The sequence below is a fragment of the Tubulanus polymorphus genome, chromosome 10, assembly GCF_964204645.1.
Source record: "Tubulanus polymorphus chromosome 10, tnTubPoly1.2, whole genome shotgun sequence".
Classification (NCBI taxonomy): Eukaryota; Metazoa; Nemertea; class Palaeonemertea; order Tubulaniformes; family Tubulanidae; genus Tubulanus; species Tubulanus polymorphus.
In genome coordinates this window covers 5,387,388-5,408,843 of record NC_134034.1, presented here as the reverse complement: position 1 = coordinate 5,408,843, position 21,456 = coordinate 5,387,388, and the positions used below count along the sequence as shown (strand labels likewise).

Genomic DNA, 21,456 nt, shown 5'->3' with positions numbered 1-21,456 from the left:
CGAGTTTAAAAGATGAAGCACCAATTGGTTATTTCTTTGCAGTTGATTTAGAATATCCTGAAAATATAAAGTTTAAAACAAGAAACTTATCTTATTGCCCAGAACATTTAACCGTAGATGATAGTTATTTAAGTGAATACCAGAAGAAAATAAAACCGAAAGTTCATGTTTTTACAGAAAAATTAATACTTACTCAAAATAATAAATACAAATATAGCTGCAAAGCAGCGATAACGGGTTTTCTGCACAGTCTTAGAATCCTGTTCAACGGTGGATTTTGACGAAGCATTTGATAAGGCACAACATCAGCCATTACTAAACAGGCTATTAGGAAACAGTTTCAATGATAGGTCGCCCAAATGGCTCAGCAGTTATCTCTGAACGAAAACTTGTAGCTGAAATCAACGGAACGCCTCATCTTGGAATAAGTCGGTCAAACTAGTGGAGTCACGCAAGGTAGTATCCTAAGTTGTCTTCTGTTTATTGTCCTGACAAATGGCATACACAGTAATCCAACATATACCAGACCGAGTAAATTTCCAAATCGACCTTAACACGCTGTTCGACCAAAAAACTTAATGTTCCAACAAGAAAATCTTGTTCGAATGAAAATAATTCTGTTTGATCGAACAATACGCTTTTTGCTTGAACCAAAAATTTTCTTCATTCTGACAAAAAATGTGTTCGAATAAAAAGCTATGTTATTGTTGAAATGAAAAAAAATTTGGTTGAGCGAAAAAAATTTTTTTCGAACGAATGTTTGAATGAAAACAATTCTGTTCGATTGAACGAAATACTTAATAAGATAAAATCCCACTATTTACAGATTAAAAGAATTTAAAAACAAGAATTTATTTATTAAATCTAAAATATTTAAAAGACACGACGTTTCGATCTCACCCTAGAGATCATCGTCAGGTGTGAGAAATAGACTTAAAACAGGGGTATATATACAGAGGAGGACAGGTTAATTGAGTAAATTGGTGAGTGAGTAAATAATTAGTGTTTGGTAAGGCATGACGTAATATACTTAGAAAGAAGGGAATTATGCGGAGAAAAGCCATTATTTAAATTGGTACTAATATCTGAGTGACGAGTAATTAGGGCAGACTCAACTATGTGGCGTTTAGTGTAATTGCTCGAAGTATAAATAATTTCGGCTTTATCAAAATTAAAACGATGACCAGTGTTCCAAACGTGATTGGCTACGCCACTAGCCGGTTTTTGATTTATTATATCCTGTTTGTGTTCCGAAATTCGAGTTTTTAAATCACGACCAGTTTCTCCAAAGTAAATTCTATCACAGCCAAAACAAGGAATTTTGTAAACTCCGCAGTCCAAAGGTTTAAAAAAAAGGTTTGATAAAATTTACTTTGGAGAAACTGGTCGTGATTTAAAAAGACGTCGTGTCTTTTAAATATTTTAGATTTAATAAATAAATTCTTGTTTTTAAATTCTTTTAATCTGTAAATAGTGGGATTTTATCTTATTATCCGTTCACCACGTTTGAGTGTGGTTATCGTTCTGAAATACTTAATACTTTCGGTTCGGAGAAAAAACTTTTTTCAATATACTTGTTCGAACGAAAAACTTAATGTTCTGACAAGAAAATTCTGTTCAAATTAAAACCATTCTGCTCAATTGAATGATTGTTCGAACGAAAAACCTTTCGTTTGGACAAAAAAAAGTTTGTTCAACTTTGTTCTAACGATTTTTTCAAATTGGTTCAATTGTATAGAATATTATTGGTTCGAACGAAATAAATTTTGTTCCGACGAACGAATTTTCAAGCGAAAGGACTTTTGAACGAAAAAAAAAGATATTTCTGGTGCTCTGCAGTAACTTAAAGCCAGACGTAGGTTGTTCTTGTGACACGATGCGATCCTCGCGTTGCATCGCAAGTTTCGATGCAAGTCGCTTGCAATACGATTGTGTGCGACTAGTTTCTGCCAGTCGCAAGAGCGCGTCGGTTGGTTGTGACAGTCGTGTCGCGTCGCAGAAAGTAGAACACGTACGACTCCATGTGACTGGCGTTGCTGAAAGATGAGGACTGAGTTTCAAGTCGTCAAAACGTCACGATATGTCGACATATTCATGTCGAATTGATGCGATATATCGACATAAATATGGCGACTTGTCGAGTTGGAACGCAACAACTCGCGGCCCTTTATCGCTTCCGTAGATCTTTCATTAAGTAGGATCACTTGAATGATCGCTTTAATATCACTTTTAAAAAAAAGGAATCTGCCAAAATGACCTTAATATTCGACACTATATCTCCGGAAGCGATAAGGGGCCTCGAGATGACGCGTTCCAACTCGACAAGTCGCCATATTATTGTCGACTTGACGCGATATATCGCGTCAAGTCGACATGAATATGTCGATATATCGTGACGTTTTGACGACATATTTCGTTTTCTCAACCATTTTCCTCGCGACAAGTCGACATATTCATGACGACTTGAAACTCAGTCGTCATATTACTGGCGTCCTCATCTTACATTTAGACATGTCTTCAAATGACGGCTTGTCCCGTGGAAAATGAGGAAATAAGCGAAATTTGTCGTGAAAACGTCACGATTTGTAGACATATTCATGTGGACTTGACACGATATATCGCAATATATCGACATAAATATGGCGACTTGTCGAGTTTGAACGCGACAACTCGAGGCCCTTTATCGCTTCCGTACTATATCAGATTAATCGACTTCAAAATAGGCGAAAGCATAAATCTTTATTACGTTATTAATTGGCCTAATTATTCAAAAGCTAATAATATAGGCGACAAAACCAAAAAAATTAATTGTCGCGGGCGATAAAACCAAAATAATCAATTGTCGCTGGCGATAAAACCAAAATATTGAATTGTCGCGGGCGACAAAACCAAAAAAATGAATTGTCGCGGGCGATAAAACCAAAGTAATGAATTGTCACGGGCGACAAAACCAAAATATTCAATTGTCGCGGGCAACAAAACCAAACTAATGAATTGTCGCGGGCGACAAAACCAAAATATTCAATTGTCGCGGGCGACAAAACCAAACTAATGAATTGTCGCGGGCGATAAAACCAAAATAATGAATTGTCGCAGGCGATAAAACCAAAATATTGAAGTGTCGCAGGCGATAAAACCGCGACAAAAAGAAAAAAAAATTGTCGCAGGCGATAAAACCAAAATAATGAATTGTCGCGGGCGATAAGACCAAAATATAGAATTGTCGTGGGCGACGAATCCAAAAAATGAATTGTCGCGGGCGATAAAACCAAAATCTTGAATTGTCGCTATTTTCGCGTGCGACAAAACCAAAATAATGAATTGTCGCGGGCGATAAAACCAAAATAATGAATTGTCGCGGGCGATAAAACCAAACTATTGAATTGTCGTGGGCGACAAAACCAAAATATTGTTTTGTCGCGAGTGATAAAACCAAACTAATGAATTGTCGCGGGCGATAAAACCAAAATAATGAATTGTCGCGGGCGATAAAACCAAAATATTGAATTGTCGCGGGCGACAAAACCAAAATATTGTTTTGTCGCGGGTGACAAAACCAAATTAATGAATTGTCGCGGGCGATAAAACCAAAATAATGAATTGTCGCGGGCGATAAAACCAAAATAATGAATTGTCGCGGGCGACAAAACCAAAATTATTGATTTGTCGCGTTATTTTAGTTTTGTCGTTTTGTCATAATGTCGCCCTCATTTGCATATACGTGTTTTTTTTACGCATGGCCCTTATCAGCCACCATACTAAAGCCTTAAGGTCGCGTACTCGATAAACACTTCAAGCGACACAGCGAACGATCTCCTTTCTCCCACAGCGAACGCTTAACCTAGTAGAAGCTACTAGCCTATGTAGGCCTAACATCCGGACAGATTGGTCGTAGGCCTATTGGATAACAACCCACCTAAATATCGTAAGTTTTGTTTTGAAGTTCAATCCAATGAGTCCGTTAATAAACGCAACAATTGTACTGTGTTTGTTTGACACAACGCCGATCGTGAAATCGATCGCAAAAATCGGTGCTCGTAAATGCGTTCCTACGATCGATCGCAAAAATCGGATGCTCGTAAAAACGCCTCTTTATTAATTTACTAAACCGTTTCCACAAACGCGTTGATTTACCAAATCGAATTCACTAAACCGTGTGCCGTAAACGTGAAACATAAATCGATTTACAAAGATTCAGTTTCGTAAAAGCGCCTCTGAGCTCAGGTGGCGCAGAATTGGACAGGCGACCAGTCTACCTTTAGTTAGACTTTTCTGACCGCGAATGCAGGTAGGCTGGTAGGCATCCTCGCTTGCCAGGGGTCCAGTATTACTCCCGAACTCGCTTCCACCAGCCCCCTGGCCTCACGAAGCGTGATTTCATTACTGGCGCTGTTGCGCATGACGTCATAATTCGATTTGCGAAATACTTCCTTGTTCGGTAAAACGTTCGCTGATTGGTCCATTTAACGGGAAAACCAACAGAAGTCTACTGTCGGTTTGTTACAAGCGCTGTGATTGGTACGACCGGATTCTGGTCGGCTAGTAACGACTCCAACGACTCGTGAGGTCATGGGGTTCGGGGAACAGCTTTAGCGTAGTGGGTTCGAATCCCTTGACGGGTGAAGATGGCTGGTAGACAGAATAGCACCATGTTTACATATTGTACATTCTTTGCAAATAAATATATTGAATTGAATTGGACAGGCGACCAGTCTACCGGCGTGTGTCGCACATGGAGTAACGAAACTTCGTGCTACATTCAAGTCAATAGAGGCCTGTCTGTTTTGGTAAAATGCAAGTGACGTCATCGCCAGACTGACCGACGGTGGAGGTAAACTAACCCTTGATCTTTAGTAATCTGACGAGCCGAGCTGCCGGTGTGTGTCCTGTACGTTTGCGATCACTTCTTCACTAAATACAACAACAATTATGGTAAGAATAAGATTCAGTGGTAATTTAAAGTCATTTGCAGTCGCCTTAATGATTCAGTCCTGCTCTGCGTATTTAAAAGGAAGTGGTACTTTGCCGATGGGAATGCGGCATTATTTTTAGTAAACGCTATTTTGCCAGATGCCAATGGCTCTAAGACGGGCGCCGGAGGCACAGGGGCTCGTCACGATAGCTGGGGGTCCAAAATCAAAGATTTGACCCAGTATCCTAGGTACCACCTATAAAAAAAGAAAAGGGAGCTAACATTTTGACATACAAGAATTGACCTTCTCATTTCAACCCCACATAACTTCGTAACCGATCGACCGATTTACACGAAATTAGATTCGTTTCATTCCCAAGAGATGACTTTTTCGTTTGAGACCTTCCCCGATGAAATCGGACCGGAGACGCCCGAGAAATCACGACTCAAATCCGAAAAAACGGGTCAAAATATCCAAAGCCGGAATTACTAGGACGGCTTGAAGTGCTCGATTTCCGACGAAAAACGATGATTTGACGCGGTTCCCGGACGTTAATCGCCACATATCATACATCGCTGGAAAGCTTATTAAGTGACCTTATTGAAAAATGCGTTTATTTGATAATCCGTTCCGAAACCGGCGACAAGCGAGGTGATAATACGCACCGAACCGATAAATACGCACTTTAAGCGTCACTGAACCGCCATTGAGGGTGTGACGTCACGGGCTCTGAGGCCTGATAAATTCGCGATACGTGATTGGTCGACTGAATATGTTAATTATCTAGCGTTGCATGCTCGGATTTCTCATGACGTCACGCAGTTAATGGCGGCCGGAATACACTTGGAAATCGTATTTATCGCATCAATCTGGATTATCAGCTCGCCAGTCGCGGGTATCGGAACGGATTATCAAATAAACGCGTCTTTCAATAAGGTCAGTTCATAAGCTTTCCAGCGATGTATGATATGTGAAGATTAATCCCCGGGAACCGCGTCAACTCATCGTTTCTCGTCGGGAATCGACTGCTCCGAGACATCCTAGTAATTCCGGCTTTGGCTATTTTGACTCATTTTTTCGGATTTGAGTCGTGATTTCTCGGGCGTCTCCGGTCCGATTTCATCGGGGAAGGTCTCAAACGAAAAAGTCACCTCTTGGGAATGAAACGAATCTAATTTCGTGTAAATCGGTCGATCGGTTACGAAGTTATGAGGGGTTGAAATGAGAAGGTCAATTCTTGTATGTCAAAATGTTAGCTCCCTTTTCTTTTTTTATAGGTGGTACCTAGGATACTGGGTAAATCTTTGATTTTGGACCCCCAGCTATCGTGACGAGCCCCTGTGGCCGGAGGAGCCGCCCCGGAGGATGTCCCTTTGATAAACGCGTAAATGTGATAGCCTACTACAAAGTGTCTTTTTAACCAAATCTGACTAGCTGACAAAGTCTGAAAAAAATGACGTCAGAGTATGTCCAGTTTGAGACTTCTTGGTGGATGTTCCGGAAGAAGCATTCGGTCAAATAATTTGAAAATCGCCTTAGCAATGAGATTGGTTACCTAATCCACAGGCACTTGAATATGGGCTTTGACTTTGTTGGTGTGTAAAAAATGATACAATTTATTGTAATCTACTATAAAAACACCAACGGGGTTGCCATCTTAATTATCCATGATGCAACTGTTTAACCCATGATCCAATGCGCTCCCCTCGTCTACCTTTATTATACAGAAAGGCTGGAAACGCTCCTATCTCCGTAATGCTTAAATCTACCAGCAAATATCGGGACAGATGACGTCACAGCAATCCCGATGAGGCATCGCAAATTTTCAAAAAAATCAATTTTTTGGCCAGTTAAAATCTTTAATGGAGCTAAAACAGTGTCAAATGGTTCCAATTGAAATTATGGGCGCTCCTTTTATTTCAGGATTAAAATTGACACTAAGGACGTACTTCGGCAATCATTGGCAGTGTTCGGCTGTCCCGATAATTGCGGGTAGATTTAAGTATTACGGAGATAGGATCGTTTCCAGCCTTTCTGTATAGTATAGTTAAACGATGGGCGCGCGTTGCATCATGGGTAAAATATTATAAAACATGGCGTATTATCGAAGTAGGAACAAAGTATCGCTGGTGAATTATTGAATATTTATCCATTATCAAAGCCCATATTCAAGTGCCTGTGCCTAATCGTTGGTTGTAAGCTTTTTATAATCGTATGGGCTTATACCAACGTTAGGGATGACAATAGTCAGTAACCTGACTGTGGTTTAGTTTCACGATCGGATATTTTCACAAACCACAGTCAGGAATGGGAAGGTCATTTTTCAATGAAATCTTCGTGAGTCAATTTGACTCGCGAGTAATTTGCCTGGCATTTTCTGGTCTTTTGAGATATCCATCTAATTTTTGTTGTAATCGACGCACAACAGATTCGTAGTTTGTTTGATACCTATAGCACCTCACCTGACGATCTTAAACCTTGTGCAAATCGGCCGTAAAGTGAGAATAAATTTCCATCAATTCAACGGCGGCCATTTTGAATACTTGTGGAGGGTGCTGGCACCTGTGGACTGAGGCCAGGACCAATTCAAAATACTTTATTGACACTAATAACACAAACTAACGAAGCGAAAAAATTGAAAAAAATTAAGAAATCAACACTTATTTACATTTTTCTTCAACCAGAATTTATTTTATTTATTATTTATTATGGAAAACACTAAGATTTGAAATATAAGTTGGAAAACTATCAAAAATAAAAATTAACGTTTCGTTTTGAAAGTTTTATATAAATCCTTGTAGGTCACCTTATCTATCATGCCACATCTATGCAATACACAGAAATGGCGGCTAATGGCGGAATTTGTGGAGAAATTAATTAATTTCTCAAAATAATGTTGATTAATCGCTCGAAACATATATAAAATTGGATTATGTCAAAAGGTACCTGTGTTAGTTTGGGATTTAAGCCATTAATTGTGGACTGAAGTGAATAGAAAGTATATTTTTGAAGTGTTACTTTTTTCAACCGTGTTCTGGCCCTTGTCATCCCTATCATGAGCGGATATTTTCACAAACCACAGTAAGGAATGGGAAGGTCATTTTTGTATGCAATCTTCGTCAGCCAATTTGACTGACGAGTAATTTGCCTGGCATTTCATTGTCTCTTCAGATATCCGTCTAATTTTTGTTGTAATCAACGCACAACAGATTCGTAGTTTGTTTGATCCCCATAAAACCTCACCTGACGATCTTAATCCATGTCAAATTGGCCGTAAAGTGAGAGTAAATTTCCGTCGTTTCGACAGCGGCCATTTTGAAAACGTGTGGAGGGTCCTGGCACCTGTGGACTGAGGCCAGGACCACAACACAAACTAACGAAACAACGAAATTGAAAAAATTAAGAAATCAACACTTATTCACATTTTCTTCAACCAGAATTTATTTTTTCATCATTTATTGTGGAAAACATGAAGATTTGAAATATACGTTGGAAAACTATCAAAAATAAAAATTATCGTTTCGTTTTGAAAGTTTTATATAAATCCTTGTAGGTCACCTTGTCTATCATGCCACATGTATGCAATACACAGAAATGTCGGCTAATGGCGGAATTTTGAGAAATTCATTAATTTCTCAAAATAATGTTGATAAATCGCTCGAAACATGTATAAAATTGGATTATGTCAAAAGGTACCTGTGTTAGTTTGGGATTTAAGCCATTAATTGTGGACTGAAGTGAATAGAAAGTATATTACCACAAATTCCGCCATTGGCCGAGATTTCTTTGTATTGCATACATGTGGCATGATAGACAAGGTGACCTACAAGGATTTATAAACAAGAAAATTAATTTTAATAAATTATTTGACGCCTGCGAAAAAAATATAGAATTTCTGGGATAAGCTAATATAGAATTGCAAATTTGAAATCGAATTTTTAAGAAATTTGGGGAATTATGGGATTATACGATTGGGTAGATGATCGACTGGTCTAATTTAAAAAAAAAAATTGTCAACTTGCGACCGACTTCGATTCATTTTTGCCTCTAAGCTGGTCTGCAACTTCATTGCCTCCATGGTTGAAGAAAGAGCTCTTCTGATGTCTGCTTCATCATGAGTTTGAGCATATCGTGTAGCCGGCCGGCCCGGTCCCCGGTTTGGCTGTCACTCGATATCCTAGTCTTCAGTCTGGGTTGAAGTAGACATTTAAATAACTTATTCATGTTATTCTGTATGAATTACCCGTGTGTCTTGTATTTTGTATTTTTAGGGTTTTCTGTTATTTCATAGAAAACCCTATTGATATCCGCGTGATTATTATTATTATTATTTTCTTCCACACTATTTTTACCATAAGAACATAGGCTTTGTTACCTTACCGCTGTTTCATATACAATCCATATAATATCGTTCAGCTCACTGAGATTTACAAATAGCCCGCGTGTTTTTTCACTAATCATCGTTACAAAAGCGCTGTCGGGCCGTAAACATCGAAAATTTAGCCCCATTCAATGGGATGACATGTTTTTCGAGTCGTCATCCCGAAATCAACCCGCAGGCCGACTGTCACTTCGATTATCAATTCAAGTATAAATGAACTAATTTATTGCCGCAGACTTCAAATTCAGTCGCGGTCTTCAAACAGTGATTTTAACAATAGCCCATTTTCCTCATCAAATCATATTATCGATACACTGGAAATTTACTACTTTAGATTTTAAAAGCACTGTCGAGCCGTAAACATCGACAAATCGACGTGTGTTACTACATCGTCGTTCCGGGGATCAGCTGCGAGTTTCTCCTCATCATGAGAATCAAATCGAGTACAAATTAATTTATTACTACCAGTGATTTGGCTGTGGGTTTCAAGGAGTTAGTATAACAATACCTATTTTTCTTTACCGAATTAACCGTGTATTTACTAAGATAAATCTTTAGTGTACCGGGGAATCGTAGGCCTAAACTAAACACGCCGAAGAGATATAGCGGAGAAAAGCAGTTATGTCGACGAGGTATCAAAATAAAAGAATATATTACTTTATTCGGCCGCGGGCTTCAACCTCTATATCAATACCATCAATACTCTATATTTCCTACAGTACATACCGATCATTGTCAAATGCACAAGGTATTTACTAAATACAAGTATATAACACACTCCTATCCATATGCTGGACTCACACTTGACATTCGGAGTAAGCGTTCACTGTGGGGGAAAGGGATCGTTCGCTGTGTCGCTTGAAGTGTTGATCGAGTTTGACGCGGCTTTAGGCCTACCGGTACTGAGCTTTACTGTATCAAACAAACACAGTACAATTGTTGCGTTTATTAACGGACTCATTGGATTGAACTTCAAAACAAAATTTACGATAGTTAGGTGGGTTGTTAAATTCAATAGGCCTACGACCAATCTGTCCGGATGTTAGGCCTACGCATATACACAGGCCTACATAGGCTAGTAGCCTCTACTAGGTTAAGCGTTCGCTGTGGGGGAAAGGAGATCGTTCGCTGTGTCGCTTGAAGTGTTTATCGAGTTTTACGCGACCTTTAGGCTTTAGTATGGTGGCTGATAAGGGCCATGCGTAAAAAAAACACGTATATGCAAATGAGGGCGACATTATGACAAAACGACAAAACTAAAATAACGCGACAAAACAATAATTTTGGTTTTGTCACCCGCGACAATTCATTATTTTGGTTTTATCGCCCGCAACAATTCATTACTTTGGTTTTATCGCCCGCGACAATTCATTAATTTGGTTTTGTCACCCGCGACAAATCAATATTTTGGTTTTGTCGCCCATGACAATTCAATATTTTGGTTTTTATCGCCCGCGACAATTCATTATTTTGGTTTTATCGCGCGCGACAATTCATTATTTTGGTTTAATCGCCCGCAACAATTCATTAGTTTGGTTTTGTCACCCGCGACAATTCAAGATTTTGGTTTTTCTGCCGTGACAATTCATTTTTTGAATTTGTCGCCCGCGACAATACAATATTTTGGTTTTATCGCCCGTGACAATTCATTATTTTGGTTTTATCGCCCGCGACAATTCATTAATTTGGTTTTGTCACCCGCGACAAAACAATAATTTTGGTTTTGTCGCCCGCGACAATTCATTATTTTGGTTTTATCGCCCGCGACAATTCATTAATTTGGTTTTGTCACCCGCGACAAATCAATATTTTGGTTTTGTCGCCCATGACAATTCAATATTTTGGTTTTTATCGCCCGCGACAATTCATTATTTTGGTTTTATGGCCTGCGACAATTCATTATTTTGGTTTTATCGCCCGCAACAATTCATTAGTTTGGTTTTGTCGCCCGCGACAATTCAAGATTTTGGTTTTTCTGCCGCGACAAATATTTTGGTTTTATCGCCAGCGACAATTCATTATTTTGGTTTTATCGCCCGCGACAATTCATTATTTTGGTTTTATCGCCCGCGACAATTCATTAATTTGGTTTTGTCACCCGCGACAAAACAATATTTTGGTTTTGTCGCCCACGACAATTCAATATTTTGGTTTTATCGCCCGCAACAATTCATTATTTTGGTTTTATCGCCCGCGACAATTCATTATTTTGATTTTGTCGCACGCGACAATAGCGACAATTCAAGATATTGGTTTTATCGCCCACGACAATTCAATATTTTGGTTTTTCTGCCGCGACAATACAATATTTTGGTTTTATCGCCAGCGACAATTCATTTTTTTGGTTTTATCGCCCGCGACAATTCATTATTTTGGTTTTATGGCCCGCGACAATTCATTAATTTGGTTTTGTCACCCGCGACAAAACAATATTTTGGATTTGTCGCCCACGACAATTCAATATTTTGGTTTTATCGCCCGCGACAATTCATTATTTTGGTTTTATCGCCCGCGACAATTCATTATTTTGGTTTTATCGCCCACGACAATTTTTTTTTCTTTTTGTCGCGGTTTTATCGCCTGCGACACTTCAATATTTTGGTTTTATCGCCTGCGACAATTCATTATTTTGGTTTTATCGCCCGCGACAATTCATTATTTTGGTTTTATCGCCCGCGACAATTCATTATTTTGGTTTTGTCGCACGCGACAATAGCGACAATTCAAGCTTTGGTTTTATCGCCTGCGACAATTCATTATTTTGGTTTTATCGCCCGCGACAATTTTTTTTTCTTTTTGTCGCGGTTTTATCGCCTGCGACAATTCATTATTTTGGTTTTATCGCCCGCGACAATTCATTATTTTGGTTTTATCGCCCGCGACAATTATTTTTTTGGTTTTGTCGCCCACATTATTAGCTTTTGAATAATTAGGCCAATTAATAACGTAATAAAGACTTATGCTTTCGCCTATTTTGAAGTCGATTAATCTGATATAGTACGGAAGCGATAAAGGGCCTCGAGTTGTCAAACTCGACAAGTCGCCATATCTATGTCGATATATCGCGATATATCGCGTCAAGTCCACATGAATATGTCTACATATCGTGACGTTTTCACGACAAATTTCGCTTATTTGCTCATTTTCCATGGGACAAGCCGTCATTTGAAGACATGTCTAAATGTAAGATGAGGACGCCAGTAATATGACGACTGAGTTTCAAGTCGTCATGAATATGTCGACTTGTTGCGAGGAAAATGGTTGAGAAAACGAAATATGTCGTCAAAACGTCACGATATATCGACATATTCATGTCGACTTGACGCGATATATCGCGGTATGTCGACAATAATATGGCGACTTGTCGAGTTGGAACGCGTCATCTCGAGGCCCCTTATCGCTTCCGTAGATATAGTGTCGAATATTAAGGTCATTTTAGCCGATTATTTTTTTTATTAAAGTGATATTAAAGCGATCATTCAAGTGATCCTACTTAATGAAAGATCTACGGAAGCGATAAAGGGCCTCAAGTTGTTGCGTTCCGACTCGACAAGTCGCCATATTTATGTCGATATATCGCATCAATTCGACATGAATATGTCGACATATCGTGACGTTTTGACGACTTGAAACTCAGTCCTCATCTTTCAGCAACGCCAGTCACATGGAGTCGTACGTGTTCTACTTTCTGCAACGCGACACGACTGTCACAACCAACCGACGCGCTCTTGCGACTGGCAGAAACTAGTCGCACACAAGCGACTTGCATCGAAACTTGCGAAACATCGTGTCACAAGAACAACCTACGCCTGGCTTTAAGTTACTGCGGAGCCCCAGACCTTTTCCAGGATGAGGCGTTCCGTTGATTTCAGCTACAAGTTTTCGTTCAGAGATAACCGCTGAGCCATTTGGGCGACCTATCATTGATACTGTTTCCTAATAGCCTGTTTAGTAATGGCTGATGTTGTGCCTTATCAAATGCTTCGTCAAAATCCACCGTTGAACAGGATTCTAAGACTGCAGAAAACCAGTTATCGCTGCTTTCCAGCTATATTCTTATTTTAAAATTTGTAACTTTATTGATTTAAGGAAATTTATCCCGGAATTTCAATGTAATAAGGATCAATAAGGAATTGAATTGAATTGTTACTTATACAGATGCCATCAGTGGACGCGGAGCTGTATATGACAGCTATGCTTTTATAAATTGCTAATCCCTTGAAACCTGCATACCCCTAATATCGAACATATTTTCTAAAATATTTGAATATTGAAATTACATGTTTACACGTTTTCATATTGACCGCTTGTAGCCGCCGATGAAATTCACACCGAAATTCACATCGTCATTCCACCAGCATCCCCATGTCAGGGTCTGACTTTTATATCAGACTTCCAAATCGTGTATACATCTGCCATTTAACCGAATAATCCGATTTACTTATCACTTCTATATATGCCTGCCGCTTCTGATATAATCATACATCCATTTCTATTACAATACGTCCTCTCATGATATTCAATGCAATATAACATTTCAATGTTCGAATAGAGGTCAATTACAGGAAGCCATTCTACATCTTTGTCAATAATATTTTACCAAATAGCATGTATGTGTACACATAGACCTGTGACGTTTTGCATATCGATTTACGGTTGTCGTTTGTTGAAATGACACTGAATGGTTAACGTTGTTTAGGTTTCATAATGGTAACGTTTTATAAAGGCGTCAAAAAACTTCCAAGACGAAACGACAATTTTTATTTTTCATGGCTTTCCAACATATATTTCAAATCTTCGTGCTTTCCATGATAAATAATGAAATAATATATTCTGTATGAAGAAAAATGTGAATTAGTGTTGATTCTTAATTTTTTCAATTTCGTTGTGTCGTTAGTTTGTGCTGTTGTCCTGGGCTCAGTCCACAGGTGCCAGCACCCTCAACAAGTTTTTACAACAAAAATTAGACGGATATCTCAAAATGCCAGGCAAATTACTTTTATCTTTTCTAATTTTTATTAAGATTGCATACAAAAATGACCTTCCTATTCCTGACTGGTTTGTGAAAATATCCGATCGTGAAACTAAACCACGGACAGGTTACTGACTACAACGAGATAAAATTTACAGACAATAACGGGCCGCCGCAGCGCCGGGTTCTACCGCGTCGGTTCGAATCCCAAGGAAATACGCGCATGGTTGCAGTGAGCAGTCAAATCTGCGCCCCAGCACTGCTTAAGTTTTTTTTGTTCGACCTTTGAATTACACAAGGGTGTGGTGCAGGATCCCATTTTACGATCGAATTGCCTATGGAAAAGTCGCAGCACCGCGGACCCGGACTCTCGCAGACAAGCGCGGAAACATCGCGGTTGGCAAAGAAATTGGTCACTGTCCCCTCTCACCAAATAAGGAAGCTGGTACTGTTTGCCATGTGACATGCGTTGCTTATTTTGGCGCGATCCAGAAAAACAATTTCTTTCTCACAGAATTCGTCTTTGAAATGTGAATTAATTTGCAATGCCAAGGCTGATAACTTCCAGACTATGCTTGCAGTTCACCGCTGTCGTCTTGGAATGCTGCTACATAATTTTTTCTACGTAGCGGATTAATTTATAATTTCTTATGAGGTTTACGAAATGTTAATTCACCAAAAAGCAAATTATGGAAACCTATTAATTGTGTGAATTACAATGAGTCCTGCGAACTTTCGAATTTTCAATCCTAAACAGCTCACTCACGAAAAACGAACACAATTAACTTCATTTTAATTAACTACGTTTTATCTTAAAAATTAAAAAGTATTAACGCACAAAATCACACAAGTAGCTGTGACGAGGCGTCCGTCACTTAGATTTCATTTATTACATATAATAAGATAAAGTAATAAAATATAACAATAAAAAACATTATATTGGGTTTTAGGGTTAGGGTTTCGATATGGTTAGGTTCCAGAGGGTTAGGGTGAGGTTAAGGGTCCATTTTTATGCCGTGTTATGGGGGCATACTGTATTCACTTCGTCGTCCGTCTGTCTGTCCGCAGTGGTTTCCATGCCCTAGCTAAACCCTTCGGCACTATATGAGGTAAGTACTTGATTAGATTTTGGGTCCCGTACATCCAAGGTCAAGGTCGCAGGAAGCCATTTTGTGAATTTCATTTCCGGGCTCTAGGCCCCTAACTCATAAATGGTTTAAGATAACTTATTGAAATTCTATGGCTGGGTTAGCCTAGAGACCGTGGGTAACTGATCACACTTTGGGTCCGGTAGGGGTAAGGTCAAGGTCGCATTAAGCCATTTTGTGAATTTCATTTCCGGGCTAACTCATAAACGGTTTAAGATAACGAACTGAAATTCTATGGATGGATTAACCGTGGGTAACTGATTAGATTTCATGTCGTGTTGGTCAAAGGTCAATGTTACTAGAAGCTGTTATGTATTTTTCATTTCCGGGCTGTATCTCATAGATGGTTTGAGATAATTTGGTGACAATTTTTGGATGGGTTATCCTAAAGACCGTGAGTAACTGATTACATGCTCGGAAAACGCTTTTAATATCTAAAACTTTCTTCGGGGAGAGCTTCCATACTCCCTGAAAGAGCTTAGCTGTGAGCTGGTTCGCAGGTGTAATTAAAGAAAAATACGGCATATTTTACGCATTCACAATAAGACCAAGGGAGAAGATTGATCTTGGAATTTGTCCCTGCCTAATTTATCGTGAATAATCATTTTAAGTTGTAATAACAGAATATGAGCACCGTGTTTTCTGTTTGGTAGAATTTGTAATAAATTGAAATTTTTTGTGACGTTATACCAGGGATGAGAATTTCCCGCAGATTTCGGTATTGAAAAATATCAATTTTCAAAATAGTCAAAAAATGATGTAAAAGTATCGAGAGTGATGATCTCACTCAATTGGTCCGGCGCAATCGGTAATCAGGTGAACCGTAAAAGCGTTCAGTGCCTGTTTTACTTATCGTCGCGTAAAAGTATCGCATTTCAATGCATATTATTCATTGCAACACAGTGATTTGTATCTACATTTGTACAAGGATGAGTGTGTATGTATTTTATCGATCGGTTGCAGACACATGCGCGGCAGCAGTAGTAATGTATATAGGCCTACTTACTGTTGCCGCGCGCGTTTGTGGCGAACGCCTTCGGATATTATTCACTACTGGGTGATGATTTTTAGTGAGCGTTCATCGTTCATCCTGCAATAATTCAGGGCTCGACTCGTAATGCATGAGATGCTGCATGTCATCGAATGAGGATGTACCACATTGGAACTAGCCATTACCTTCAAGACCAGAATATAATAGTCGTTCATGGGTTCAAGATCGCTCTAAGTGCTCGGAAAACGCTTTTAATTTCTAAAACTTTCTTGAGGAGAACCCCCAAAAATGATCCACTTACATACGCGGATATGGTACCGGTTAAAGAGTTATCATTGGTATTATATGCCCTTGCCAAACAAACTCGTTTTCAAGCTAAACCACTTTGCCGATGGGCGATTTATTCAATTCTTTCAATTTTGTTTCGTCTTAGTTAGTTTATGTTGTTGTCCTGGCATTAGTCCACAGGTGCCAGCACTCTTCACCAGTTTTCAAAATGATCGCCGTTGAATCGATGAAAATTTACATTTAGTTATTTTACCGGATCCGGTCACCGACTTCTGAACGCTATTTTATCGGATATCGTCTCTAATTGGCTGATTTACTCCGCGCGTGTGCAGAGGTGCGGAAATTCGAAGGAAGTGTGGAGAACAGAGTTTGAGAAAATAGAGCAGATAGTGCGAGACTCGAACCCGGGCCAGTAAATTACTAGCGCAGTGTCATCCTAATAGACCACCGAGCTCGCTGAAAACAGACCGAATGTTAAATTACATATAGTCTCACCTTACCCTAACCCTATCCCTAGTTGTGAAATGGAACCCTCTGGACCCTCTTCTCACCCTCCACTAACCTTATCAAAACCCTAACCCTGAACCCAATAAAATGATTTAATTGTTACATAATATATGGATCTGGCAAAATAGCGTTCAAAAGTCGGTGACGGGGTCCGGCTTAAAAATCACTTCCCTCATTTTGCGGCCGATTTGCACATGGAATAAGATCGCCGGGTATTAAACAAACAATGTAGCTGTTGTGCATTGATGACAACAAAGAGTAGACGCTCATATCAACAGACTACAAAATGACAGGCAAATAACTCCGTCAAGTCAAATTGGCTGATAAAAATTGCCTTGAAAAATGACATTTGATATTTGGTTTATACATGTATCTACCCTAGACACATCTTAAGCCCAAAAACTGGACCTTTCAGAATCAAGATGGCCAACTGGCAGCAATTGTTGTTCGCAAAATCAGTACTTATTACACATTTTTGAAGCTTTGATCAATTACCTTGATTTTTCGTGAATCCCCAAGGGCCCATTAACATTAGAAAAATTGGGTCGATCGGACTCAAGATGGTCGTCCTATGACCTTTTTTGGTGCCTAAAATGTCAATTTTGACCCAAATTCTGAGTCCTGTAGCTTCCTACTGGTTTGCCATTTCTCATTGCAATTGCTGATGGGTATTCTTTGGAAAGGGATGTTTTATACCTGAGACAGGTATTTTTGATCAGCCCATTATGATGCGATTGGCGGCCATCTTGGTGTTATCAGTACTCATTCGTAGGTGGGAAATAGTTCTTCGACATTATATTGATACTTTAGCATATTTTGTTACCACAATGAATTAGAGAGTTGTAGCTTATAACATGTTTTATGATTGTGTTGGGTTTCAAGGTCATTGGATTGATAGGGGGCGTTTAATAATACAATATGTTAGTATTTCTATATTATATTTGTACCAGTGAATATTTTGTTACCACAATCAATTGCAAAGTTGTAGCTCATGACATCGTCTATGATTGTGGTGAGTTTTAAGGACACTGGTTATTCTATATGGTCACCAGGGGGCGTTGAATAGTAGAAAAACCTAGTATTTCCTTATTATATTGCTATCTTGGCATGTTTTGCTATCATGATCAATTGCAAAGTTGTAGCTCATGACATGTTCTATAATAATGGTGAGTTTCAAGGTCATTGGGCTTTGCATATCGTCACCAGGGGGCATTGAATAGTAGAATAACTTAATATTTCCATATCATATTGGTAACAAGGCATATTTTATTGCCACTGTCAATTACCAAATTGTAGCGGCTGACATGTTCTATGATTATGGTGAGTTTCAAGGTCATTGGATAGGGGCATTTCAAGGGGTATTGAATATTGAAATTGTTAGATTGTTGAGCATTTGAAACCACTTCCAAGTGGGCATGGTGTCCCTGGACCTCTAGTTTATATATTTTTTTCTTGATTAATTTTCAATGAAATGAATTTTTGCATACCGGTAGCCTACATGACAGATTTTTTACTTCACACCAGTTTGGCGAGCCACTGGACCATTGGTCCTTTATTCCACATTATATTGATACCTAAGCATATTTCGTAACCTCAATCAATTAGAAAGTTGTAGGTCATTAGTTGCTCTATATGGTCACCGGGGGGGTGTTGAACAGGAGAAAAACCTAGTATTTCCTTATTATATTGCTACTTAGGCATATTTTGCTACCATGATCAATTGCAAAGTTGTAACTTATATTGTAGACATGTTCTATGATTGTGGTATGTTTCAAGGTCATTGGTATTGTATATGGTCACCAGGGAGCATTGAATAGTGAGATTGTTAGATTGGATCGCTTCTGTCCCGGCGCTATGGATCGCTAATTTTTTTCTGTTCGCGGCCCCTGTAGGGTGGGAACTTTCATCGACTAGTGCATATACCGCAGACAGGTTACTGACTAGTTTACCAGGGATGTTGAATATTGAAATTTTCTGTTTGTTGAAGATTTCAAACCACTTCCTAAATTGGTGTGGTGTCCCAGGACATCTAGTTATACCTGTGGCTTTCAAATGATAGGCCAATTTTCATTGAAATTTGTGATGAGAACTGATTTAGACTAGATTTTTCTGCCATCTTGAACTTCCATTTAACGTTAATGGATTCTGTCCTAAAATGTATGAAAATTGACGTACACTAAATCATTTTGTTTGTTTTTTGACAGGCATCCGCATTCAAGAAATTTGTACCTTTATTTGACCGTGTTCTTGTTCAACGTTTGTTGCCGGAAGCCAAATCGAAAGGAGGAATTTTGATACCTGAAAAGTCAATGGGAAAGGTCTTGATCGCCGAAGTTAAAGCTGTTGGTGAAGGTACAAGAACTGACGTAAGTTTAATTTTGTGTTTTATATATCACTCTTTGTCTACAGATCATTGGTCCATGTGTAACTAACCAACGTAGTTATTATAACACTTCATTATTTTTAGGCCAGTCGTTGGCTAAGCCTATTACTATACAAATGGAGCAAATTTAAATGACACGTGTCAATCATATTGAGCCAGGATTACATGATTCGTGAAAAGCCAATTGACTGGCTGTGATGCCCCTTATGGCTCTTGTCTCGCTCTGTGCTTGAAGTTAAAATCGGTGATAAGAAAAATATTTTCCTCTCAATAAAGAATGTTTTCCACTTACTTGGATATGAACTTAATTCGGATATGAACTGCAAACAAATGTACGGCCAACCCCAGATGTACTGCCACAATGGTGGCCTCGTCAAGTTTTCCAAGAAACTGGCTACTGGTAACTTATCAAAATTTCTAGCCTAATTTTCTTGTAAAAAGTGCTTACTTCGGTTTGGAAAAAGTGTTCATTTTGACTACAGCCTTACAACTATGAACCCTGTTTCGGCCTTTGGCCATAGTTGGTTGGCTCTGCTGTTTTTGTTAATGACCTGACAATTAGAAATAATTCATGAAAACACCGATCCACCCCTTCTGACAGTCAATAGTCCCCAGCTTTCCTTATGAATTTAGTTATGTTCATGTTCATTAAAACATTTCCAGTTCAAAGTGCAAAGTGCATAGTGCCTATCAACCATCTGGTGAACTTGTCATGAGATACAGGCACATACAGATACAAATCTTTATTATCATTATTATTATTGTTGTTCAAAATCCTATATAATCGACATTCAGATGACATATCCTTACACAGGCTTTCGCCATGCTGACAAAAACTGATCATCAGGATATCGACACTCTCGACATCGATCATCTGAAGGGATTGGTAATGAGAGCAGTTGACGGCTGCATAAGGAGTACTGTTGGTGACTTAATTATTTCTTTCTTTTAGAATGGTGATGTAAGAAAAATGAATGTGTCTGTTGGAGAACAGGTTTTACTACCTGAGTATGGAGGAACTAAAGTGACGATTGAGGAGGAGGTAAAGATTAAATCTTGCATATAATGGTGCATATTTCGAAGGGTATGGCACAGCAACTGTGGCAAGTCAGATTCTGTGATGACCCGCCATGTTTGCTTATATGGTTACTGGGTTAGCTTGCTTCAATTTCAATTGAATTTGAAGCAAATTTTCTGAGGAGATTATCAATTTGAAAAAATCCAGTATACCATACACCAATTTGTTTTCGGTGGACAGGTCTTTTCTTCCAATCCAAATAAGTAAAAAATAAACCTCTCTCCAAAGATTTGAGTTTAGAAAAAAATTCTTCTGCCCTTTTCAGGAATACCATTTGTTCCGAGAAGGAGACATTTTGGGAAAATGGCAACAAACTCATTGACAGCATTGTTGGAATCGTCAGGAATCACCTCAGTAGTTGTTAATTGAAAAGTATCAGAAAATTTAATCCGTAGATCTTACAAAAATGTAATCAATAGATCAAATAAAGTCAGGAGTGAGAAAGTACCGGTATATGATCATATAGTGCTTTGTTTGTGGTGAATTTTTACCCTGTCAAGCCCAATTATACCGATTCTTGCAGGCCAAACATGGGCTTTTTGATGGGTTTCGTCCCGTCTATGGCATGGTCGTCATGTCTGTCTGTCTCTGTGGATGTTTCTTTATGACACGATTTAAGCTGTTTGTATGGACTGATCTGTAAATTGACACATACAATCTGTACTTGGTGTAGATCGTGCACCTTGGTTTATATTTGATTCTGATGTTTATAAGACCTCCAATTTGTTATAAAATAATTCTACGGTGATGCTCAATACACTCGCTGTGTGTGTGTAACACAGAATATGTTTATAG

The 21,456-nt window shown here is 38.8% G+C and overlaps 1 protein-coding gene across 1 annotated transcript; it reads left to right on the top strand.

Moving 5' to 3' along the window:
- The first annotated feature begins 4,772 nt into the window (after positions 1 to 4,772).
- LOC141911943 (10 kDa heat shock protein, mitochondrial-like) lies at positions 4,773 to 21,124 on the top strand. The gene is made up of 4 exons (XM_074803064.1): positions 4,773 to 4,932; positions 19,405 to 19,566; positions 20,536 to 20,625; positions 20,927 to 21,124. Exons 1-4 carry the CDS (start codon positions 4,930 to 4,932, stop codon positions 20,981 to 20,983), a joined length of 312 nt encoding a protein of 103 aa, XP_074659165.1. The 5' UTR covers positions 4,773 to 4,929; the 3' UTR covers positions 20,984 to 21,124.
- Positions 21,125 to 21,456: the final 332 nt, after the last annotated feature.

Coding starts and splice junctions, on each gene's coding strand:
- LOC141911943 (XM_074803064.1), top strand. Junction 19,567..20,535: donor GTGAAGGTACAAGAACTGAC/GTAAGTTTAATT, acceptor TCTTTCTTTTAG/AATGGTGATGTAAGAAAAAT. Junction 20,626..20,926: donor AAGTGACGATTGAGGAGGAG/GTAAAGATTAAA, acceptor TGCCCTTTTCAG/GAATACCATTTGTTCCGAGA.